We start from the raw sequence: 26,099 nt of genomic DNA on the forward strand, positions 1-26,099 counted from the left end.
GATAAAAAGTAAAAATTATAGGCAGACGTGAGTTAGATCAGTTAAGATAGTGTGTCAACTCCCTTGCACCTGACCTGCAATCCCCCTTCTAGTTTATTAGGATTGCATCGCCTTGTTAATAAAGAAAATATAAAAATTAGAAGATAGTTAAAAGAGATCAACATTAGAAGAGAAGAAGTAAAAGCACTATGTATAACAAGTTCATAAGTTCTAGTATCATATAAAAGGAATCAAATAACTAAAGGATGCTTCCACATACATGCACAAGGCATGGAAAATACACTGTATAGATAATAACCACAAGGTAGCATACATATTTAACAATAAGACTTTTTAAAACCATACAAGTAAATAGAAAAACCAACACCAAGTGCAATCGATAAAAGTGATTCACCCGGAGAAACTAACAGATTGCAAAGTAAAACAAAGTAGGAAGTTCAGAAGTGGCTTCTAAAACAACTCCAAACAACAGATGAAGGACACATGCTACTCCTGAAAAGAAAACAAGCCACTCGTTATATGTAAAAGACGAGTGATCATAGTTATCTTATACTACCAAGAACCAACATTAAAAGGCGTTGTCTTGGATATCGACTGTGGATGACACAATACATTGTACCGGGTTGATCAATCCTGCACCGGGCCGACCCCTACATCACAATGACCATATTGTCTTCCTGTAACCAAAGTCCTCCTAATTCCCCCAAACTTCCATCTGCACTCACTTGCCTGCAAATTAGAGCTTGCCTATCCCGTGTTTCAGACCCTGCATTAGAAAAAAGGAGCGATAAAATGATCTTTCGGTTCATCTTTTCAGAAGGGGTTTTGATATCTCGGTGAACTGGTTTGGTCAAGACCTTCAAATTGCATTTCCTCATTCCCATAGTAACCCACGTAGTCTGTGTGTCCAGAGAATGGTGACATGCCACCTATTTGATGCACATCATCGGCCATTTTAAGGTCCCCTGTGAAATTTGAGTATGATGAGCTAGGTGATTCTCTGGGTTCATATGACTGCAACAGCATCATTGTGCTTGGAAACTCGTACTGCTGAAAGTAATCAGGCATAGCTTCTTGTAACTGTGGGTAGTCCTACAGTAAACTCAATGAAAAATGTTTGAGAAAGTTGTAACAATATGAACAAATATCATTAGTCCTCCAGAATTTCATGGTTTTCTTTTTCTCTTATCAATACCTTAGAAGAATCAAGAATTAAATCAGGTGAGACCCAAAAGTCTGCACAGTTGGTCTCTCCCAAAGCTGGCTCAAACTCTGCCATTGGATTAATTTCATATGGAGAAGTAGCGCGGCTTGAATAATGACTTTCGTTATTCAGGCAATTCGAATGTAATATATCAGCAGAGATGCTTAAGGGGTCGGTTGAGATTCTTATTGAGGTCATATCCTCCTTATTGCTCAAAGCGCTTCCAAACCCCTTGACCTTTGGCCCTTCATGGGAATCAAGCGTCTTCTGTGCATGCTCGTTCTTTTTAACAACACGGCACAAAGCAAAAACTCCCTGCAGACATGATCAAATTCCTGAATTCAACTTAAGGTTTCCGAAATGTATATAGTAGCATCAAAAGCTCTCTAAAATGAACAACTCCAGTTATAATTAGCATTTGATGGCATTGTAGGATGGATGTACCTGATGACCTGATGGCCCCGGAGCAAGATCATCGGTGAGGCGGTACTCATGCATGATCCAGTCTGTTCTATCTCCTAGAGGAGCACGTCCACGATAGAACACAAGGGTCTTGCGATACCCAGTCACATCAGATTGACAAACAACCTTGCGGTCTTTTCCAGTGGCCTTCCAGTAGCCTGCCTTAGTAGCTCTATTTGTTCTTGAACCGTTTGGATACTTTCGATCCCGAGGACAGAAGAAGAACCATTCCATGTCACGTCTTGGGAGGAAGGATTTTTCTGCAATCAAAATTCAGAGGAAAAAAAAAAGGAATTTAGGAAGAAAACAACTTTCATTGTTCTTGTACTTATAGGGGAATATATAAAGCCAATTATCTCGGCTTTTTGGTAATAAAGTAACCTACATGCCCTGTCAAAAAAGGAAGATTATTCACAGGTTGAATTCATAAAAAGAACAAGAAAAGAAGCCAAAGTAAACATAATTGTATAACTCGCTTTATGGTATCAATCAAAACATTGATTAATTACTTAATCCAATACAGTCACAGAAGTACAATTTTAACAATAAAATTGAAGATGCATAACTCTAGTGCCATTAAAAACAGTGACATGCACGCCTGAGCGTAGCCAAGTTGGCCAGTGTTATCCCCGTGCGCTCAAGTTCAAGTTCCTCATAGTTTAGACTAAAATAATTCACTTTCCTATTGCAGAACCAACTGGTTGCAATTCATTCAATCTCTCAGAAAGCATAACAATGGACAAGTATGTACAGAAATTGTCACTAGTAAAGAGTTGCAAGCATTGAATTACTAATTACCTGGCAACTCCCAGGGATCGAATTTGTACAAATCGATCACCGGAATAACTTCAAGCTCAAATTCGAGCCCCTCCACCTTTCTATGAAGGTAATATCCAACTAATTCCTCATCAGTTGGGTGGAACCTGAAACCTGGTGGCAGTGATGCTCCTCCCATAACTCCAATATCCCAATTTAAATGAAAAATAATAAAAATGAGAACAGAGAGCCAGGAAGATTATTTATGTAATGTTATGATGAAGAATGGCTAGAAAGTTATAGCTAATAAGTTCCCAAAATGTATCTATTAAAGATGTGGAAAATCCAGAAGTAAAAATTTTTATCAAAAATTGATTTCTTATCAAGAAGTGAGTAAAATTTCGACTGCGTGCACCCGTTGTCTAGCAGAATCATTGTCCTCGAAAACCGCTATCTTATGATCGATGTGCCACCCCCACCAATCCCCCTCACAACTTATTTCTTTAAATTCCCAAAACCATATGAAAATGAACGAAACTTGATCCCTTGAAGCAAATACCAGAAGCTGATATTGCTCAAATTTCACAACTAGGGTGCCAAATCCTTGTACCGAAACCGAAAATGTCCAAGAGAGAGATTGCTCTAGAAGTAGAAACTCTAGTTACTAATTCCGAAATCAGAACCTAGAACCTATAGCAATACACAGATGTTACACCGATTCAAAATTTGTTAAAAATTGAATTTTTTTTTGTGAATGGTTGGCAGTGGCAGCTAGAAAAATGTGGCCAAGAAAGGGATGTTGGTAGAACAAGAGTCAGTGTCAAGAAAACAAAATGGGAGAAGAGAGGGTGGGAGGGAAGAAAGGTAGAGTAAAAAGAGTGGGAAGTTGGGTGTGCTTATATATAGGTATTCTGGGGGAACCAACCGTCCAAAATGCACACAGGAAAACACCGAAAGTTTAAGAAGATTGCTTGTTGACGCAGACATAAAATTCCAAATGGAACTGGCCCACGTCCACATAACTCGAACTCAGTTCACACCCTACAGTTACTTCTTATCTCCCTCTCAAACTGAATTTCGACCTTTTGATGACTCAAACACGAGACGACTAATTAGGGTACATTGAACTCAATACAATTATACATTGACAGTTAGATATAGTCGTTGAATATGTCATTAGATCATATATAAATCGGTGATTGTACCAAATATACGAATGTATTTGTTGTAAAATCGACGGTGTGAGTGCAATGAAATAAATAAAACAAGACACAAAATTTACGAGGTTCCTCTACCGTCAGTGTGACTGGAGTACATCCTCGGACAGCAGTGGTGCTTTCATTATAATTTGGAATAATAGGAGTACAAAGATAACTCTATGTATTCTCTCATCTCCTCTTCCTCTCTTTCTTTCTATGCTCTGTCTTGAAAGCATACGGAGTGCTCTATTTATAGAGCAACTCCAAGCACACATCTTTGACAATATGATCTTCCTTCATCTCCCAAGTCAAGATTAATTTTTATGGGCATTGAAAATCTACCCAATGTCTTCAGTTTCTATGTGGGCATTCATTACCCACTATTATTTTCAACAGTATTGTATTTGTAGCCAAGTTTGAAATTTACATGCAACCAAAACATCAAGGTCATTGTATTCTAATTTGTGTGTGTCAATGTTTTAAAAGGTGAAGGCGTGGGCGAGGCATTTCATGGATAGCCCCGCCTAGGCGAAAGCCTTGGGGTGTGAGGCTTCGAGACCTAAATTTTTTCATATATATATATATTATAATATGGGTTATATTAATTGTCATTCAAAAGTGCACACGTCGTCGACAAGTTTAACTCTCAAAAATAAATTTAACCAAGCAATCAAATTAATCAACAATCAAACAAATAGTCATACATTTAGAGTCTTAAGTAAGTCCCTATTTATATGTATATGAGAGTTTTGAGCAATATTTGGGTAGGATATGTAGTCTTAAAAAAAAAATTAGAATAATATAATGTTCCTTTAAGAAAAGAATAATATTAATGTAAAAAATAATAATATTAATGTTTTATCTTTTTTTTCTTGGGTTGTCATGAGAATATCTAATAAAAGATACTTATCTATTTTCAAAATAAATAAAAACAAAAGCAAAAACAAAAAAAATCTTATCCATCTATCTTGCATTTGAGGAAAAAATAATTAAAAAATTAAAAGAAGAACAGAAAAATATAGTAGGATAATAAATATTAGTAAAGTGGGTCCGTTTATATTTTAAAGAGAAAAAATTATAAATAAAAATAAAATAAAACCCTCGTCATCATCTTCTTCTTCTCTGCAACTTCAACTTCACTGGGCACCCTAGCTCTGCAACTCAAAATATTACGGATTCTGCAACTTCAAAAAAGAAAAAAGGACGCCATTAAAACGCCTAGAGGCGCACCTTAGCAGCCTAGACGCGCCTCAACCATGTCTAGGCGTGTTTTCGCTCACTCCCGCTGGGCAGAGGCGATTTCATAGCCGCCCGCCTCTGAAGCCGCCTAGGCGCACCTCGGGGCGAGTTTTTTGATACACTGGTGTGTGTGTGTGTGTAAATAAATAAATAAGTATATATATAATCTGTTCGAATACAATTTAAGTTCCCAGTGCAAATCATCATGTACTTAATAGACATATATAGTTCTATACTACTTGTTGCAGTGAACAAATTAATTATACTAGTTTGTAAAAAAATTTGTGTGCGTGATCATTCAAATACATACCAAAATCGTACATTATGGTATACCATTTGTCCCTTTCATAAATGTATATATGGAGATATAAATTAACCACGTCTAATAGGAGAAGAACACATGGATTATATGCTCTCTATGACGATTTCACCCTTGACATTGTGAACAGACCACAAACCACTTCACTAAATGTGGCATTCATCATGCAATCACACTCTTAATTGATTTAGTACTGCAACAATGAATGTATTTTATGTTGTGAAATTTAATTATTGGGGGAGAGTACAAAGAGGTGGTGGCTAGAGATGAGAGAGAAGGAGAAGGGATTGAGGAATTATGTGTTAATTCCTCATATATAGTGTCATTATTTATGCTAATCGTGATGAACTTTACTATCTCTACAAGTAATACAAGTCAAGGAAATATCTTCTAGATCCTTTGATTCCTACTTCTAATTTACACAATCACACTAATTACAAAATACTATTTAGAACATTTTATTTTGGGTAAATTAAATAATACCCCCTCAGGTTTGAGGTCTATTACAACCCCATACAACATCTTTAAAACATTTCACTTTCATACCTCACATACTATTTTTTTTTTTTTTTAACATGTATCTTCTAAATAAAAATAAAAATAAAAATAAAAATAAAACAAAAAACAAAAGCTGAAGCACACCTCCCACAACCCCCAAACCCAGAAACCTTATCCCCCCCACGACCCATGCAGACGCACCTCCCTCCCCCCCCCCTCTTTCTCCTCTCTTTTCCCCCATCTTCATCTTCTTCTCCCTGCAACCCAGGAAAAAAAAATCCCTTCAATTCGTCTTCCGCCCCCCCGCCCCCCCCCCCCATCTTCATCTTCTTTCCCTTGCAACCCAGAAAAGATAAAAAAATTAAAAAAATCCAGATCCCGTCTACGCTGCCATCATCGGGTTAGTGAGGTGAAAATGGGAGGAATAGGTGTGGATTTAAGGAATGGGGTGTGTAGAGGAGGGAGGAGGGTGGGTACGAGGGTGGGTGCGGAGGGTGGGTGGGTGTGGGGGAAGGGGGGTGGGGATGAAGAGGAGAAAGGGCTAGGGGAAGGTGGGGGTGGGGGTGGGATGGGGTGGGTTTTTGGATGGGAGGGGAGGTGAAGAGAGTGGAGGAGAGGGAGGTGGTTGGGAGGCTTGGGAGGGAGAAGAGGGGTGGGGAGAGGTTGCAGGGGTGGGTTCTACGTTTTCTAAGTTTTTTTTTAGAAGATGCAGGTTTTTATAAAAAAAAAGAAGATACAGGTTTTTATAAAAAAAAAAAATTTAAAAAAAAAAATTGCCACGTGGCACACATTTGGCAGCCACGTCAACGCTTAACGGATCAATGGATGGAAAATGTAACAGAGGTATTATTTTGAAATAAAATAGTAGGTAAGGTATGAAAATGAAATGTTTTAAAGATGTTGTATGCAATTGTAATAGATCTCAAACCTGAGGAGGTATTATGTAATTTACCCTTTTATTTTATAGTTTTTTGACTTATTAGGTTGTGGTACTTTCAGGTTTTTCAATTTTTTTTTAATAAATTAAAAGAACTTAAAATGTGGGAAAAAAAAAAAAAAACAACCAACACCAGCAACAAATAACTGAAGAGAACTTTAACGAAAAGTTTCCAGTACTGTACACTTTACCGAAAAACTATATTTTTACACTAAAAAGTCAATCCTGGTACTATTCACTTTATCCTTTATTTTGTCCTTATCATTAAAACTCAAAGTTTTTATGTCATTTTCATTAATTTTCCTATAACCTCAATGGATAGGCCTGGGTACCCATAATCTAGTGGGTCGTGTTTGATCAAGCTATTCTATGGGTATGGATGTGCCCATTAAACATGCAAATGAATTTGATGGATAACGGGTCATTTTTCATCCTTTGATCAATAAGAGCATTTTTGCTCACCATCTTCAAATGATAATAATGTTTTTCATTTTATCTATCACCATTAGATGACTTTGAATTTGAGATTTGTGTTTATCCATTACACGAATATTAAATTTTAAACTCATTTAACAATGATAAATAAGGTGCATACACCATAGTTTATGAAGATGAATAAAAATGCTCCCTTGATTAATTGGCATGGTTTTCTCCAGACCCATTATTTTTATACCATTGCCCATTCGTATTTTCATTGTACATTTGCACAACTTTTTTTTTAACTCTATCACTAGAAGAAGAAAGATGTTAATTTTGAAAATCTTCGGTTAACATCGTCTAGAGGAATATCATCATTCAATTATGTCATCTGTTGTGTTACCAGCTCCATAATATCCACTTTTAAGTCAAATATGCATCAATATTATTCTCAACTTAACATCTTAAAAAATCAATACTACAAAAATATCAAGCTTAATGGACGTCACGTATGAGATTTGATCTTAAAAGAACTCAATGCAATTAAGAGTGGATCATCTATATTTAAACCTTAAACTGTATACTAATATTAACAAAAAGAACATAACATTGAATTCTGTTAAATACTCTAATGAAATTTTCAATTCAATTTCAATCCATTTAGGTGACATAAACAACTTACAAAAAAGAGAGTGTGGGATCACTTTTTCTGGTATTGAGGTATAATTTACTTGACAAAAATGTAAATTAATCTTTGCCATACATATATATGTAGATGAATCTCAAATTTTTTTGACATCATGTGAGAAAAACTTTGGCGTAACCGAATTTATGTCTGTGAGTGAGCGAAGATCTTTTTTAGGGCATACGTTTACTCTTTAATTAATTTGTGAGATTTGCGATCGCCTCGCTGGTCCTCTGTCTCCTTGCATCTCTTTTCTTTTGTGTGGAGACTTATAGGAATATGTTAAGAAGAATAATTGAATTTGAAGAATTTGGGTTTACTAGTTGCAGTAGAGGCCAAGCTCCTTCCACATCATCATGAGTAGGAGAAAAGCACTTTTTTCCTTATTATACAGAAGTGATTGTGTCATCTTCTTTTTTGGTCTCACACGGTACAAAAAAGGACTCGTAGTAAAAGTGTGTGATTTGCTTACTCAGATTTCCAGCTTTTTTGGAATTAGAAGAGAAAAACAAAGCCTTGGTGGGAGCTGAAGGTTGAAGATGTACATGAAGACTCTTTTTGAATTTACCTATGCACATATTTGTGGATGAAAATGTCACTTGACGATCTGCTTGCAGTGGGACCAACTGATGTAGTGCTTACAAATAAGTGTTTTGATTTGATTGAATTGCACTCTCTACTTTTACTTAAAAAAAATGTAAAATTAAATGAAATGCTCTTCTCAAATTTTCACTTGAACTCAAATCAGTGTGTTGGTTTGATTGAATTGAACTCTCTATTTTTACTTAAAAAATGTAAAATTGAATGTAATGCTCTTCTCAATTTTTTACTTGAACTGGGTTTTTGCTTTTTTATTTTTTAAGTTAAGTTCTTGCTTGGTGTGCTTAGCTTTTGTTTTGTCAAAGATAACTTCATTATCAATAGAATAAGATTTCGAAAAAGAAGGTCCAAAAATAAAAGTAAGCACAAAACAAAGAAAAAGACCATCCATATACAAATATATACAAACAAAGTTTGAGCCTAATACAGAAATTGGAGCCCAAAAGAAAGAAAAAAAAATCATAGAAACGCTAGCAACTTGTTCTATCTCCTTGCAACCATCGCCGCAAGCAACCCAAGCACCAAAGAGGAGACCTAAGTCTCGACGGGAATTCTATAGAAGATTTACAATAATTTAGGAGAGGGTAAGTTTCAAACTCGGGACGCATGGGTGGAAACTCAACACCATATCCACTAGAATATTTACACATTATTACCTATTCCCGATTTTCACAATATTCACTATGTTCACAAAAATTACAATATTCACTATTTTCACAATATTACCTATTCCCGATTTCCACTATTTTCACAATATTCACCCAAAAAAAAAACAAAAACAAAAACAAAAAAAAAACCCACAATATTCACTATTTTCGCAATATTCAATATTTTCACAAAATTCATCATTTTCACTTAAATCATAATATTCAAAATATTCGTCATATTCACAATATTCTTAATAATTCACAAAAAAAAAACCACATTCCTAACAAATCTTACAAATTAATATTAAAAAACAAAAAAAACAAAAAAAAAACAAACAAACAAACCAAAAGAGAGAGAGGACTTGCAGTGAGATGCCAGTTGTGACAGTGGTGGGGGATGTGAGTTGTGGCCGAGAGAAAGAATTTAGAAGTGTTGCCAGACAAATCTATTTATATTTACCGACGACTTGAACCTACCTAATTCGCTGGGCAAATGTTAATTTTTAATTTAATTTCAAACGGTAAAAAGATCATCAAATTTGATGATTTGGTCGATTCATTGCATGGTTTTACTCTCAATTACCATCCTTCAAAAAAAAAAAAAAAAAATCAAAGGTCATATAGCCATTAGTGATTTTTCATTTGTAGCTGTCAAACGATTTCATCCCGATGCCTAACTTCTGAACATTTGTTTTTGGTGATTTTTGGCATTTGCGATCTCGGAGTACATGCAAACAAGTTTGATAGTTGGATCATTGTAACTAGTTTCATAGATCGAATTCGTATCACGTCAAAACAATAGATTTAACAAACACTTAGACTTTATTCTATGCTTCCATTACGTAGAACGTAAGATTTTATGGTATCCACTAATGTAAGTATTTTAAATTAATGATCAGGTTCGTTCATTCTATTCTTCTAGGGTCAATGAGTGCAATTTTGAAAAATCATCAAAATCGGAGCTCAAATGACTGTTGCATGATTTTTTGTTTCTAACTGTCAAAAGATTTCATTTGTAACCTAATCCTTGAAAGTTTGTTTTTGGTAATTTCTGGCGTACGTGGTCTTGGAGTATATACAAATAAGCTTGACGGTTAGATTGCTAAAATTAATTTTGAAGACTGCGAAAATTATCGAATAAATTAAATATCCCAACCATATCCTCACTTTTTCCCAACGAAATTAAAACCCTATACCCTAAATTACAACCTTTACGCGACGAAACCTAGATGTTTCACGGGTAAAGGTTGCCATTTTACGAGCCAAGGTTTCCATTGGTGCGAAACCTTTACCCAAAGACCAAAGCTTTGCCTGTCGAATCATTTTTGTCAGGCAAAAGCTTGTGAAGAAACCAAAACGTTGACCTTTTCGCCCAACAAACATAGGTCTTCCGTCGGGTAAAAGTTGCTTGCCTGACGACATGTAGTTCGTGGGACAAAACTTCGTACGGTAAATGGTAATTTCTGGTTGTGCCAACTGCAGTACTGTAGCAACTAACACTTTCTACATGTTCAGTTGAGATAAGTAATGTGGACATGATTCAAATTCTTCAACTATATATGGTATTATTATATATACTCAACCAGACTCTTCCAGTACACTCTCTTCCCCCTAGAGCTTTATGATTAACTAACTAGTAGTTGTCAAATTTTTCCTTAAATACATTTTTGGAAACGTTTTAAAGATAATAGTGCTTGACCAATATCCATGAGCTAGGGTGAACGAATTCCCTCTTAATTTGAGTTACTGGGACAAAAGTACTCATCAAATCAACTACCAACAGTTACGAGCAATGACTGAAAGTAGGGTTTACTGTACAGTAGTTGAGTAACTTGAGGCTGTGTGAAATGGAGTCAAGGGAAAAGAAGGTCAGGACTCTCTCTCTCTCTCTCTCTCTCTCTCTCTCTCTCTCTCTCTAATTGTGAACGAAGATACTAATCGAAGAAATAAGGGCAATGCAGAAGTACATTTCTGTGTCTTTTTATGGGAAATTGGCGAACGAGAAGACGACCTTGTCTTGCTTATCCTGGTCCTTGTTTGTCTACTGCTTTCGGCCCCTTTGTCTGCTGGTGCCAAGAATTATGAAGGGGTCAGTATATTGGTAAACTTGGCACTAAGTTTGCACCGGGGTAGAAAAATGTGACAATTTGCCGCCCCAATTCTCAAATTAGTGGGCTAAGATTTGATTTAGCTGCATCCACCAACTCAAAGACCCACAGATGTTTATACACACTGTTTTTATAAGTACCTTCAAGGTCATTCACACACTGGTTTTGGTGTCTAAGGACATTAGCCACCATGCAGCCACTAATGTATGATCAACGTCCTCTATCAAAGTTTCTATTTCTCCATTGCCCACTGCATGTGTTTTGGTGTCCCTCTTTCAATAGTGAACCATCACTTCAGCTTACAATGCTCACCAAAATATTATTTCTTCTTTGGTATCCCTGCTTGATGCGTTCAACACCATTCTCACATGCTGCTATTGAAACAGTGGCTTACAACAAACACACTTCCACGACATTTCCCGTGCTTTTCTTCATCACTTCCATGCAATCAACCATCATTCCGCACTTCATGGTTGCCACTTCCATGTCCATCTTATTTATTCTGCCCACTACTTCCTCTACTGTTGTACCATATTTGCCGCCTCAAGCATCTGCCTTTCCTCTTTCTGTGTGACCTCCATCCTAAGCCTCTCAATTTCATTATGAGCTTGATTTGCTGCCCCTCGTTGCTCCTCACATGCCGCTTGAACTGCCTAGACCACCCTAAACAAGCCTTCTCCTCAGTAACAATGCCTGGCACATTAGACCAATTAACTCCTCAACCAAAACCTCTAACTCGGTTTCTCTTCTCCGGTCCTAGAACAGAAGAGTATACAAGGTGGAGTGCCTCATCATTTACTTCTTCATTCCTATCCTCATACTCTTTCAGCTTTGTGTTAAATTATTCTTTCTAGATGTACATAAATATTTGATTACCATATTATTAAACTTTTACTTGTTCAACAACAATTCCAAAGAGAGCAAATTCTCAACATTGCTAAGGCTGTTTAGTTACTTGCAATGATTTTCGAGTGTGTTAGTGTTAGCTTCCAGAATTTAATACGGTCAGGTTGGCACCCATTTATTTGTTCCTGCACATAAAAGCAAGTCCTTCATATGACATATATCTCATACTCCAGTCCAAATCCACAAACCCTTCTTCCCCTTCACGTCAGATACCAGAAGACCCCTCTCCTTTGTCAAATTTACAGACCTATATAGCAAAAGACCGTTCTTCATCAAACCCTCCGACCAAGAACGTGGTTGAGCCGGATACCAATTGTGAAGTGGATGCTGTGCCTCCTCGGCCGGAGTTGGTGGCGTGGGATTGAAGACCTTGTAGGTTCTAACAAGGCAGACAAAGCAAAGGAGACGACATGAGGTCTTAGCAGTCCTCTGCTTTTTGAGGGGGGCTCGCTAAGACCTTCTAGCAAGGGACTTAATCGACGCAGGTTCCTTGTAATCCTATTAAAGCTAGTCCATGTGGTAACGACCACAGAGCTACACTAACCTTTAGTGCACTCCAGTTAGTAAGGGCTAGTGAGAGCAAACAAAGGCACCCTTAGTAGCTTAATAAAGCTCAATTCACTATAGTGCACTCTTCTCTTTATCTCGTGAATAGTTCCCCAAATTTGTTTTGGCTAGCAATTTTAACTTAACATCTCCAATGCCATTTAGTACTAAGGTCTAGTGATACTCCTCTTTACTTGTAAGCGAAGGGTCATAGGTTTATTCTCGCCAAAGGTGAATCCAAACCACATTATTTCTAGTCCATTGTAAGGTTTAGCCCACCCCACTCTCTTAGTATAAATAATATCGTTTGTTCAACAAAAAAAAAAAAAAAACTTAACATCTCCAACAACACTCTATATTCTAAACTATTTTGACTAGCTTAATATACTTTTTTTTTAACAAATAATACTCTTTGTGAAAAAATTGAGGATATGTGTGTAGTGGAACATAAAGTAAATAAGACACAGTATTTACGAGGTTCAGCAAGTGTGCATACGTCCTCAAGGCAATAGCTGACATGCCTCGATCCCGATATACTCCAAACACTAGGATGGGCACGTGCTGGCCAACACCCAAGGGTGACAAAAGCCATTTTAACATGCATGCGAGTTATGAAGAAAAGAACGAACGTAAATAAAATATGTAAATTTAAATAAAATGAAATATATAAATGCGGGAACGTGTTCAGATCATACAACTAGTCAAGAATACCGCAAAAGTAATATTATAAAAAGGTAAGATTACAGAGAAATGGGTCCTATAGCGAGATGAAGACTCAAAGCTACTAATATGAGAATGTCTCGACGCCAGGATCGTACGCCTCATTTGTAAATCCTAAAGGGGGTGCAAAACAAAGGGTGAGTGGACCAAAGTTTATAATAATAAGCAAGAACCTTTTTTCTTTAATGTACTAACTCCCTATTTTGGAAAACTCATATAGCATACATATATAGTAGGTTTTCCCAAAAACCTAACATGCCATAAAACCTTTGTAAAAATATGTGTGTGTGTGTGTGTGCGTGTGTGTGTGTGTGTGGGTAATAGTAGCGCTCGGTAGTGGTATCATAATCGCCCGAAGGCATATCCATCACCTGAGGGTGAAGCTGTACGACATTGGGTTATGCCAGTGAAGAAACATGGTAGGCCCCATCACCTGAAGGTGAAGTTGTACGACTCTAGGTTACGCCAGAGAAGAAAAGGTACATAACACATCGACATTAGTCGTGGCTTGCGAAGCCGTCCGACACTAGTTTCACTAGTGAAGCTTAGAGTATGTCATAAATATCTCACTACTCATTAATTTGTCATATGGTCATAGATAGATACATACTCGTATTGTGTGCAAGTCTTGTATGATTACCCACTAAATAAGCACAAAAAATATAAATCACATCTCTTGTATCAAATCATCAGAGCTCAAAAGCTCAAAGCATCATATCATAAATTTATAAAAGTGTTCTAGCTCAAATCATCGTCATAAACCATATTCACAAATCCATAATGTCTCAAAAGGTGTAAAAGCAATAGTTAGTAAATCTTTCGTAAGATGTAATTCAATAAATCATAAACATTTAATAAGACGTAAATTCGATAAATCATAAATATATCTCATGAAACGTAAAATCAGGAAATCCTGCTTTTCATGAATGCAATCCTAGAATTTACAATCATGCATTTAGGAAGGGGTCCACTCATAGCCATTTTTTAGTCGAGTCATAATCCGCCATGCGGGCTCTGGAAATCTTTGATATGCATTTCACCTAGAAACGAAACAGTTTACATAAATACGTAACCTACTATCCTAAATTCGCGTATTCATACAAAGTATGGTTAATAAAATAGCTATATTAAAGCGATCGAATTTCAGAAAACGGAAGGTGAATTCGAGTTCGGCATGTTGAGGAACTAAACGAGGAACCTCGGGTTCCTCTACACACCACCACAATGACATGCCTCAACCCCAACATCCCCAAATATCAGGGTAGGCACGTGCTGGCCGACACCCGACGGTGACAAAGCCATTTTAAAGCATGCATACCGATAAAATATGTAATTAGAAAGACGTACACTAGTGCAAAATCATGTTCAAAGCATACAACTAATCAAGAATTAAGTGAAATAATTATGATAGAAGGTACAAACCGAGGAATGGGACCTACATAGAGCAAACTTGAAGATACCTAAGCAAAAGTGTCATGACGCCTAGATCGCGTGCCTCAATTCTAACACCTAAAGGGGTGCAAAACCGAAAAGGTGAGTGGACCCAAGTTTGTAATAATACTAATAATACAAAAACCATTTTATTTATGAACATACTAACCCCTTATTTTGAAAACATATATATAGTACTACATAATAGGTTTTCTGAAAACTCTAACATGCCATGAAAACGTTCGTAAAACATGTATGCTTAAAACAATGCTCAGAGATGGTAGTAAAATCACCCGCAGGCAAATCCATATACTCATCCATACTATACTCTCTAAGGGTATCATAGTCGCTCAAAGGCAGTACCTGTCCGACACCACTTTCGGCGGTGAAGCTAAGGGTATATATATCTCACTACTCCTCCACTATGTCCTATGGCCATAGACGTCATACCCATGGTATGTGTATGTGCCATATGATAACCCACTAGATAAGCACCGAAAACATTTCTAAAAATCTCATATAGTATAGTACCAAAGCTCAAAGGCTTAAACTCCATCTCATAAATCATGATAATTCACATATTCATAAATTCGTAAAATAAAGCATATTCGAAAGCCATAAAATTGTATATACGAGAATCCAATAATTCACAACTTTTAATAAAATGTAAATTAGATAAATCATAAATATTTCTTAAACTATAATTATAGAAATCCATAAAACATAATATAAAACATATTCAATTCATGAAGTGTGAAATGCATGCTAGGCTAATTTTTTATAAAAATATGGAAATTTAGAAGAGGTCCACTCACAGATATTTTGTTGCCCAAGAGCCACTCGAACGAAGGAGGATGGTGTCATCTTCCAACCGACGCACCTAAACGCAAATGAAGACCATTTAATAAAACTCTATTAAAACGATGGAATTTCAAAAAAACTAATAGCAGATTCGAATTTAACACGTCAAATAACTTAAGGAAGGGCCTCAGGTTTTCCCCACACAGCGGTTTCCCGCGAACGGAACCCACAAATGCTGACCAACTCCAAAAATCACCAAATTTTACAAGTATGAAGATCTCAATGAGAGGAACAACTTTCATACTTGGGTCAAAGTCTAATTCGCCCGAGAAGTGGCCTGGAAATGCCGTGATCCGCCAGAAACCCTACAAATGGTGCACTTCGATTCGACGGCAACACGACCTTCAACGCCTTGATCTTGGCTTGGGTTTTGTTCCTAGGGTTGAAAGATATTGTTTGATGGTGATGATCGACGGCATAACTCACAGAAATAGTGGATCGCCACTGTGGAGCTCCGGAGAAGATGAAGTTTGTTCATCGTGAAATTACCACTAACAGCCATCAAGTTTGTATGGAAATTAAAGAGGGATGGTCGATGAGTCTAGTGGTGGTGGTAGGTGACTCCAACTCATCAAAAAATGGATGAAAACAACGACGGAATGAGCCACCAGAAACCGACTCAAAGGGATCCGACCCTGGTTGGCTGTTTCTCCCCTTTTCTCTTTTCCTTCCTTTATCTCCACTCTTATTAGTTCACTCCCCACCTTCCTCTTTGATTGGTCCACACCCTTCCTTTTCTTTCCTTTTCTTTCCATCACAGCCACACATGTATCTTCACAGATCTTTGCTCCAGCAATCTGGAGCCTTCCAGATGATGGTCAAATGACCATTATGCCCTCAACTTTGTTCGTTTATAATTTCTTCATTATAACTCTAAATTCGATTCCCCTTGCTCCCACACATTCTTAATGATGAGTACTTCAAGAATACACCAAGGAAATGAATCTTATGTGACACAACACGATGGTCAACAAAAGTCAACATTTTTGCCTCGAAGGGCATTTTCGTAATTTCACATTTTAAAATTATAAAAATTGTAATATTTGGGGACAAGTCGTTACAACAAGGTGGTTGTGCAGGCAACCACGCGCTGTACACACCGAGCGTAGAAGAACCCCCACGCATCCGCTAGTAAGCTAGTACTCGCCTTCCTCGTGAGTTACTACAGTTTTGCAAGTTTTTCCCCCGACTCTCAGATCTCATTTCAAGCTCGACTTTCAACCAAATTTAATGATTCAAAAGCCAAAGTGAAGCTAGGAACATGTTTATACTAAAATCGAGGCTCAATGGAGGCAGGAAATGGTCCAAAAAGAGGTTTGAAAGTGACCTAATGGCTACGGTTTCAAATTCCAAAAAAATGCACAGTGCCCTCTCTTGGGAATTCTCTGCATCCACATGTGATCAACACTTAAAACTACCCTAATCCAATGCCAAAACACAATCGAAGGGATTCTATGGGGTTCACCTTTGCCGGAGATGGTGAGAACTAGCCTGAGAAACACAAGCACAGTGGCTGCTACTATACAGCGCAGGGAGAGATATTTGAGGGGTTTTCTCCATTGTTCCTGGTTCGTGGGGCTCCCATATGTCATGAGGAGGCTATTGCAGTCCTTGTTGTTGTTGGTTGTGCGTGTGTGTAGTGCTTGGAGTGAAAGAGAGTGTAGAGAGAAATGAGAGAGAGAATAAGAGTTCTAAGATAGAGATGAGTGAGGGAAGAAAAGAGGGTCACGAGGGAAAAAGAAGAAGTCGGGGACAAGGGGACACAAGTGGGCCCTACTGGCTGACATAATAAGGTCCACAAAGGATGAAAATAGAAATATCTTCATGAAATATAAAATTACCAAAATACCCCTAACGTTTAAAATTTCGTAAAAACCTCATTCAAACTCCAAATTTAATCTGCACAACATGCCCACAAGTTCGTGACGACGAGTACGATAAGAATATGCTAAAAGAATAGGTCATACATCTCCAGATACGAGGGCCAACGGAAGTCAACATTTTTACTCGAGGGGCATTTTTCGTAAAATCACACCTTTAAAATTAATAAATCTGTAAAATCAGGGACAGGTTATTACAATCTACCCACCTTAAAAAAAATTCATCTCTAAAATTTGAAATAAGTTGCTATACCTAACATACTTGAAAAAAAAAAAAATATATATATATATATATATATAAGGAAGAAATCAAGTCAGAGCAGTTGTATAAATGAGAATGTCATTCTGTCGCGATCAGATTCGAAGGATTCCTCTTTCATGCCTCCAATCTCATACTTTCATTCTCCTTTAGTATAATATCTCTGTAACAACATAAAGTCAAAAACATACATATATACACACACACACAAAATAACATAACGTCAAGAATACATATATAATAATATAAGTTAAAATACTAGCACTAAAATTAAAACCGAAAATGATGACTCTCATCCAAACATTCGTAACGTCGTGTACTTCAAAAATATGTGTATGTGTGTCTCTTTGGGTCAAGCCCATATAATAACTAGTTAGGTACAAAACCTAATTAATCGAGATACTAACGTATACGGCCTACTTGCCTACTTGCTTAACGAACCCAAAGAATAAGCCATCGATATTACAATCTGCAACCCGCAATACCAACAACTCACTGTTGTCTCAATAAGCAAGCAACTACATCCTGAGAATGCAAAATTACCACTTTGCCCCTCACTAAAAGAATATGCATAAATCGTCCGATTTACACCTCGATCGCACTCACGCACTACCTTCCAGGGCGACATTAATAGAAATACATAGTTTCCCACATCGTAATTTCGGTCCCTCAAATACATGATCGCAATACTCTTTTGTTTATCAAGTGTTGTCCATAGAATTCCCCATACAACGTAACACCCCCTGTGGTGCCATACCCAAACTAGAATGATAAATGTCATTATAGAACAACTTTCAATGGAGATAGGTGTCCATCCCAACCTCACTAAAATTGCAGAACATATGAATGTAATATGTCCTTCAAGGCCCGGAAAGTTCGTTCAAACTGGCTATTAGTCTAAGGGTGAGTTGTGGTACAAGTTAACAACTTAGTACATGGCCTTCAAAAAAGCTTCCCAAGACTTGGAAATGAAACGTGCATCACGATGAGATACAATGTGATGGCACACCACGTAATTGAACAATATAGTTCATACATGCCTTAGCAAGCTAGCCTATTCGGAATTTCCTCCCTAATTTAGCAAGAGACCATGCCAAAAAAGCTAAAAGAACACTCAAGAATTTAAGGGTCAAAATAAGTTCATCAAATCTAAAGTACAAGATAACTGGATTGAATACATAACTCTGATGCACGAACACGTGTAAGTGCTTACCTTGATTCTGTGGTGGCAAGTTGAAATGGTTGAACATTGACTCGACTTGATCGGTAGTCTGATGAAAACTGACGAACAGGAACCACTACTACAATATTAGCTTTAGGTGTCGGATGATGGTGGCAGTTTAATAAGCCATTATGTCGGATAAAAGATATCTGACATATCATTCAGTTAGTGTCAAATGCAACCGCCATAAAGTTATTATAACCGCCAGTATTTTTGAATTCTTTTTTTTCAAATATTTTTAACATATTCCGGAGGTTTTTAAGTTAATGGTGGCGGTTATAACCGACAGAAATTGACTACTTTATTATTTTAGTTTCTGGCGGTTATAACCGACAGAAATTGACTATTTTATTATATTAAAATATTACATTGATTATAAATAAATAAATAAACACATGATTTAAATATTATTTTTTTTCACTCATGGCCCTGTCGGATATAACCGACACGAACAAAGCAAAATTTTGCGCTGCCACCAGAATAATCTCTGGATGTTTTTTTTTCACTCATGGTCCCGTTACCTAATCTCTGAATGTTTCTTTTTTTTTTTGCGATTTCCTACACATGCTATCTCAGAGTATATACAAACATATTTGACAGTTTGATCTTTGAAACTAGTTTCCTAGAATGCATATCCTATCAAATTGATAGATTTAACAAACACTTAAGACTTAATGTTATACTTCCATTAAGTATAAAATAAGATTTATCCACTAGTGTAAATATTTTAAATTAAAGATCAAATTCATTCATTGCATTCCTATAGGTTCAATGAGTGTAACTGTAAAAAAAATCATCAAAATCGGAGCTAAAATAATCGTTAAATTGTGATTTTTCATTTATAATCATCGAAAACTTTTGTTCCGTTACCTAATCTCTGAATGTTTGTGTTTTGTGATTTTTTACGTATGCAATCTCGAAGTGTGTACAAATAAGTTTGATGGTTGGATCATTGAAAAACGTTTTGTAGAATGCGTATCGCATCAAAACGGTAGATTAAACAAACATTTAGAGTTAATGTTATACTTCCCCATCAAGTATAAAATAAGATTTTGTGGTATCCACTAGTTTAAATATTTTAAATTCAAGATCGAATTCGTTCAATGCATTCTTATAGGATCAATGAGTGTAGTTGTAAAAAATTATCAAAATCGGAGCTAAAATAACCGTTAAATTGTGATTTTTCGTTTATAACCATTGAAAACTTTTGTTCTGTTACCTAATCTCTAATTTTTTTTTTATTATGATTTTTTAGTATGCAATCTCGGAGTGTCTACAAACAAATTTGATGGTTAGATCATTGAAAAAAGTTCCGTAGAATGTGTATCGCGTCAAAACGGTAGATTAAATAAACACTTAAGAGTTAATGTTGTACTTCCAGTAAGTATAAAATAAGATTTTGTGGTATCCACTAGTTTAAATATTTTAAATTGAAGATCAAATTTATTCGTTACATTCTTATAGGGTTGAGGAGTGTAACTGTAAAAAAATTTTAAAATCGGAGCTCAAATAACCGTTAAATTATGATTTTTTGTTTATAACTGTTGAAAACTTTTGTTCCGTTACGTAATCTCTGAATGTTTGTTTTTTTACGTTTTTTGACATATGCAATCTCGGAGTGTGTACAAATAAGTTTGACAGTTGAATCGTTGAAAATAGTTTCGTAGAATTTGTATCGTGTCAAAACGGTAGATTAAACAAACACAAACACTTAAGAGTTAATATTATCCTTCCATTAAGTATAAAATAAGATTTTGTGGTATCCACTTGTGTAAATATTTTAAATTGAAGATTGAATTTATTCATTGCATTCTTATAGAGTCGAGGAGTGTAGCTATAAAAAATCATTAAAAGCGGAGCTAAAATAACCGTTAAACTGTGATTTTTCGTTTATAACCGTCGAAAACTTTTGTTACGTTACGTAATCTCTGAATGTTTGTTTTTTACAATTTTTTATGGATGCAATCTCGGAGTGTGTACAAATAATTTTGATGGTTAGATCATTGAAAAATGTTTCGTAGAATGCATATCACGTCAAAACGATGGATTAAACAAACACTTAGAGTTAATATTATACTTCCATTAAGTATAAAATAAGATTTTGTTGTGACAACCCGTCCCGAAAAATTTTAAAACATACGCGTGAAAAGAAGATTTTGCCCCTAGCGTGATTTTTCGTTGTGTAGTTGTTCTTTTTGGCTTGGTGTGGCTGGTTTTGCACCACACACTCCTCCCCACACTCACCCTCACTGTTCCCCTATCCCTGCACCTGTCCCGAGCTCCCTTTCCTTTCCCATTTCCATCCATTTCGTACGGACACACACACAAACACATCAAATCTCCACAGATCGAAGAAACAAAGTACATATCCATGCTCGTGAGGCTCGTAGGAGTCCAACCATACCCATTTCAGGTAAGAATACCTTCGTTTTCACGTCAAACTCGGGATGCCCGATTTTGGGTATTGTTCATGCACACGTAATTTCTCATGTTTTTGGGAATTTCAAGCTTGTAGGAAGCTTGGTGAGGTCCCTAGGAGGCTCGGGGTGGTTCGCTTGAAGGTTTTGGACGTCGGGATAGTGAGTTTCGAGGTTGGCCGGAGTTGGGGTGATTTTCCAGGTGAGATTTCGTGGATTTTAGCACTTGAAAGTAGTATGATTTTGTTCCTCTCGTTGTAAGCTTCATTTTGGTACCAATTTTGTGAAATTTGGTTGACAAACGAAGAAGATAGGACGATTTAAAGTTTTCTCGATTTTCCGGCGCCGGAGTCTCGCCGAAGAAGACAACGGAATATTCTTAACGCCATTGACGGTTACCGTTAGGGATAACGGAATATTCCTGACAGCGTCAACTGACGCCGTCAGCGTGCCAGGCACGTGCTTGCACGTGGTCGGCGCGTGGGGGCGCGTGCGACGGTGAAAAATTATTTTAAAAATATGGGGATGTTCCTGAGGTTGAGTAGATCACGTTGGTGTATTCATACACCCCATTTGAGCATTGTATGAGAAGTTATTTCTAAAGTTTGGTTATGTGCTTTAAAATTAACGTTTTTATAGTTGTTTCGCATATAGGTGAATCCTATCCCGAGGACGAGCGTGGTCACTCGAGGCAGGGGGGTTACGAACCTTCCATATACCAGTGAGTGGGCTTTTGGTTTTCCGTATATACCTATATACTTATATTTTCCCAGAAAGTGATTTAAATGTTTATTAGTTATATGCCATATATTATATTGCCGTTTGTTATGCATGGTTAGTTGCATTTATATATGTGTGTGTATTGGTGCTGCGGACGCACAGGTAAGTGCCAGGTAAGTGTAATTCATGTTTACATTCAGTAGTGATTTGAGATGCTTAGAGAGCTCATAACCTGCACCCCCGGTGTCAGTGCTCCCGCCCAGAGTTGAGCACAGTCCTTCACGTGATGTTCACCTCCCGCACCATACGCTCAGCTTGGATCCAAGTTAGGTGCACAGTCCTATCGTACAGACCACTTTAGGTGGTTCCGACTCGTAGGTGACCCGCGATTATTCGCCCAGCCTTCACATGATCGTAGCACTTGAGCGTATATATATATATATATATATATATATATATATATATATATTACACCCAGGCTTGTCGTACAGACCACTTTAGGTGGTTCCGACTCGTGTGCAGGTCTAGATAGTGAGATTGAGACTTGAGCTCTAGATTCAGCCGTACAGGTCACGTTAGGTGACTCCGGCTGACAGTTTATATGATATTGATGCGATATTACCTAAGCACTTGCATTTTACTTTGAGGTTTTGGCATAACATATTCCTGAGCATGACTTATATATTTATATACTCTATTTTCTGGGAAGTATACAAGTTTTACGGCGAGAGGTTAGAACTTATTTATTAAATGGTTTTCGAAAAGCTTTGTTTTTGCCCACTCACGCTTTTGTTTTGCGCCCTTCCAGGTTCTAGTTGGCTAGCACGTTTGGTGGTTCCCCAGAGGATTTTCCCGGCATATCTGACAGACGATCACCAGCGTAGGGCCACCTTCGGGTGTACTTTTGTTGTGTCATTTTCTTTTGGACTGCTTTAGGCTTTATGCTCTGAACTTAGCGTTACACTTACGCTTGCACTTGTTATTACTTTACGTAAAACTAGTTTTTATTTATTCGTATTACTATTTTCATTATTATTTTATTAGCTTCCGCACTGTGCACATGGTTACGTCACTTCCACGTGACGGCCAGCATGCCCTGATCTCGATCGGGGTGTGTCATTTATGGTATCCACTATTGTAAATATTTTAAATTGAAGATCGAATTCGTTCATTGCATTATTATAGGGTCGAGGCGTGTAGCTGTACAAAAATCATCAAAACCAGAGCTAAAATAATCGTTAAATTGTGATTTTTCGTTTATAACCGTCCAAAACTTTTGTTCCGTTACCTAATCTCTAAATGTTTTTTTTTTTTTGCAATTTTTTACGTATGTGACCTTGTAGTATCTACAAGCAAGTTTGACGGTTCGATCATTGAAACTAGTTTCGTAGAAATTTGCCTAAATTTTGAAGTGAGAAAAGTAATCTGTGCTAAATTTTTATTTATGTTTTTCAAGTATTGATTAGACAATTTTTAGTTTGTGTGATGACATTTTCATTGTACAACATGGGTTATTATCCATTAAATCAAACAATTATTTATTTAATTTTTAAAAACGTATTCTATTTAAATACATATTATTTATTTATTAAACCAAACAATTATTATTATATTTTTTAAAATCGTAACAAATTTTTGGGGGGAATTTAAAATTTTGGGAGGGAATTTTGGGGGAATTTTTGTTGCCATTTTTTTTCTGTCGGTTTTTATTTTAAAAAAATGTTTTTGTCGGTTTTAACTGACAGTAATGAAAATTTTCCAAAATAAAACCTTCCATCTCTTCCTTGTGCTGTTGCCTTCTCCCTTTCCCCTTCCTTGCCCCTTTTCTCCTCTCCTCATTTCCTTCTCATGCTCCTTCTCCTCTCTCCTTCTCCTTCTCGCTTCAATCACCATGGATGAACAATTCGAGAAGCAACATTCCAAAACCAGTACGTTTTAAATTATTTGTATTACGTTCAGTTTGTGTTTTAAATTTTGATTTTGTTATTAAATCGAAGAGGTTGAGAAAAAAAAAGGGTTTAACTTGGTTGGAAGGCTTACCTAGGCTTGACGTGCCCAATTTTTACTACACTCTTGAAGACATATTGTTCGAAGAGGTTGAGAAAAAAAAAAGGTTTAACTTGGTCGGTACATTGGCCTAATAATATTTTTGGGTTTTCTCCTTATAGCTTGATGAACATAATCGGTGCGTTTTGTGTTTATGCTGCTATATGTAAAAAGGAAGGAAGACCATTGAAGTTTCTCGGTAGCAAAGTGGCTTGGGAGTGTTATGCGTGGCTTCGGATGCAAATTTGATGGCAAAACAGCATATATGGGCCTTCCGTATGCGAAAAACGAAGCATTTAATGTGGACAATGGAGATGTGTTTAAGTGGAAGCATTTTTGGGAGGCGTTGGCTGAGCATTTTGGGATCGAGGAGTATGGGTTTGATGAGGAGGAGAGTGGTAGGCTGAGGTTGGTCGAGATGATGGAAGGGAAAGTCGGTGTGTGGGAGGAGATTATGAGGGAGAATGAGCTACAGCCGACGAAGTTGGAGGAGGTGGCGGTGTGGTGGTTTGCTGACTTTGTGTTGGGTGGGGAGGCTTTGTTGGACAGTATGAATAAGAGCAAAAAGCATGGCTTTTTGGGGTTCAAGAATTCCAAAAAGTCCTTCATTTCACGGATTAAGAAGATGAAGGCTTACAAGATTGTTCCATGAAATGCATTATGAGGAAGAAGAGTACCTATAACATGCGTATGTAATGACAATAAAAATTGTTATTCTTTCTCTTTTTTTGTACCATCATTTGTATTGTCTCTTTAATAGAGATGAGACATACATTTGTACTTTTTTTATTAATATATTTTCTGTCGGTTTTATCCAACAAAGAATGCTTTTATTTATTCATTATTAATAAATTCCCTATCGGTTATATCTGACACAAGTTCTGGCAGTTTTAGAGTATTTTCTGTCAGTTTTATCCGACAGAGAATGCTCTTATTTATTCATTATTAATATATTCTCTGTTTGTTATATCCGACACAATTTTTGTCGGTTTTAGAGTACTTTCTGTCAGAAAATTCATTTCCTGACGCTGGCAATTTTGTCGTTTATTATATCCACCACTACATCCATTTTCTGTCGGATTTTGCTTAATATTCGACAGTAATATACATTTCTTGTCGGTTATCATAGCGACACTAATAAATGGTTTTGTAGTATTGAACTTAGATTTCCCCTAAATCAATATTCACAACATCTCGCTACAACAGTAACTTCAGAGATATTCAATCACCGATGGTAAGGATTTGTTCGATAAGGTGTTAATGGGTGCTTGCAAGACTGATGATCTTAACTAAAAACTTGAATGTCTGAGTGGTTCTCTTGGACGGTCTGTCTACTTAAAAAATGACACAAAGTGCAGTAGATAACCCAAGATTGACTCAAATATATTTTAGTGCCAGGAGGTGAATCTGGGATTACGAATAGAGTCGAAGCAGACCAAAACGTCAAAGTGTCTGACAAATTCGAGAATGAGGAATTCTGCCAAACAGTTCAAAGTAGTCCTCACGGACTGATAGATAAAGCGCTGAGTGAGTTAGTCGACAAACACCAAAACATCACCATAGTCTCCACGTATACCAAATAGTTTGTGCAAGAAATGGGAATCGCTCTCAACAACTCGAATGGTTCTTTTCTTCCTATTTTGACCCCCAGGTAGTAAGGTATTTGCCTAACGACTAAGCAATTCCTTTTTCATCTCACGTCAAACATAGAAAGGTAGAACTTGGAAATAGGCTAACAAGGTTTCTTGATGATTTGAAAAAAAAATGTCACATCAGTATTCATGAGTTCTGCACAAGGTGGAAATATAAAAGGTTGAAGAGCGTTCAGGTATCTATGTGTTTTTCCACTGAAGTCGTCAGCAACCACATTTGCACGATTAGGGTGGTAGACGATGGTGCAATCGTAGACATTGATATATCATATCCATCATCGCTATTTGAGATTTAGCTCATTTTGAGTGAATATATACTTTGAGAAGTTTATGAGGTTGATAAAGATTTGACACGTTTCTCTACGAAT

General features: G+C 36.8%; 1 protein-coding gene, 1 long non-coding RNA gene and 1 pseudogene across 2 annotated transcripts; 2 read left to right on the forward strand and 1 right to left on the reverse strand.

The window, feature by feature from the left end:
• Positions 1–246: 246 nt before the first annotated feature.
• On the reverse strand, positions 247–3,293 carry LOC137732389 (NAC domain-containing protein 71). The gene is made up of 5 exons (XM_068471697.2): positions 2,465–3,293; positions 1,649–1,926; positions 1,196–1,519; positions 858–1,092; positions 247–766 (listed from the first exon to the last, which is right to left on the reverse strand). Exons 1-5 carry the CDS (start codon positions 2,619–2,621, stop codon positions 651–653), a joined length of 1,110 nt encoding a protein of 369 aa, XP_068327798.2. The 5' UTR covers positions 2,622–3,293; the 3' UTR covers positions 247–650.
• A 17,904-nt stretch (positions 3,294–21,197) lies between these two features.
• LOC148690233 (uncharacterized) lies at positions 21,198–22,017 on the forward strand. The gene is made up of 3 exons (XR_015957693.1): positions 21,198–21,309; positions 21,405–21,515; positions 21,968–22,017. It is a non-coding gene; the product is annotated as an uncharacterized LOC148690233 (long non-coding RNA).
• Positions 22,018–23,928: 1,911 nt separating this feature from the next.
• LOC137732916 (3-oxo-Delta(4,5)-steroid 5-beta-reductase pseudogene) lies at positions 23,929–24,731 on the forward strand (annotated as a pseudogene).
• Positions 24,732–26,099: the final 1,368 nt, after the last annotated feature.

The sequence above is a fragment of the Pyrus communis genome, chromosome 16 (genome assembly GCF_041283825.1).
Source record: "Pyrus communis isolate YQ-2024b chromosome 16, ASM4128382v1, whole genome shotgun sequence".
NCBI classification, from domain to species: Eukaryota; Viridiplantae; Streptophyta; class Magnoliopsida; order Rosales; family Rosaceae; genus Pyrus; species Pyrus communis.

Bases quoted from the DNA above. Each gene is read 5' to 3' on its own strand.
- LOC137732389 (XM_068471697.2), bottom strand. From the start codon at position 2,621: ATGGGAGGAGCATCACTGCCACCAGGTTTCAGGTTCCACCCAACTGAT. The intron at 1,927-2,464 runs GTAATTAGTAAT...TTTTGATTGCAG, and splicing joins CGATCCCTGGGAGTTGCCAG to AAAAATCCTTCCTCCCAAGA. The intron at 767-857 runs GTCTTGACCAAA...TTTCTAATGCAG, and splicing joins TGAGGAAATGCAATTTGAAG to GGTCTGAAACACGGGATAGG.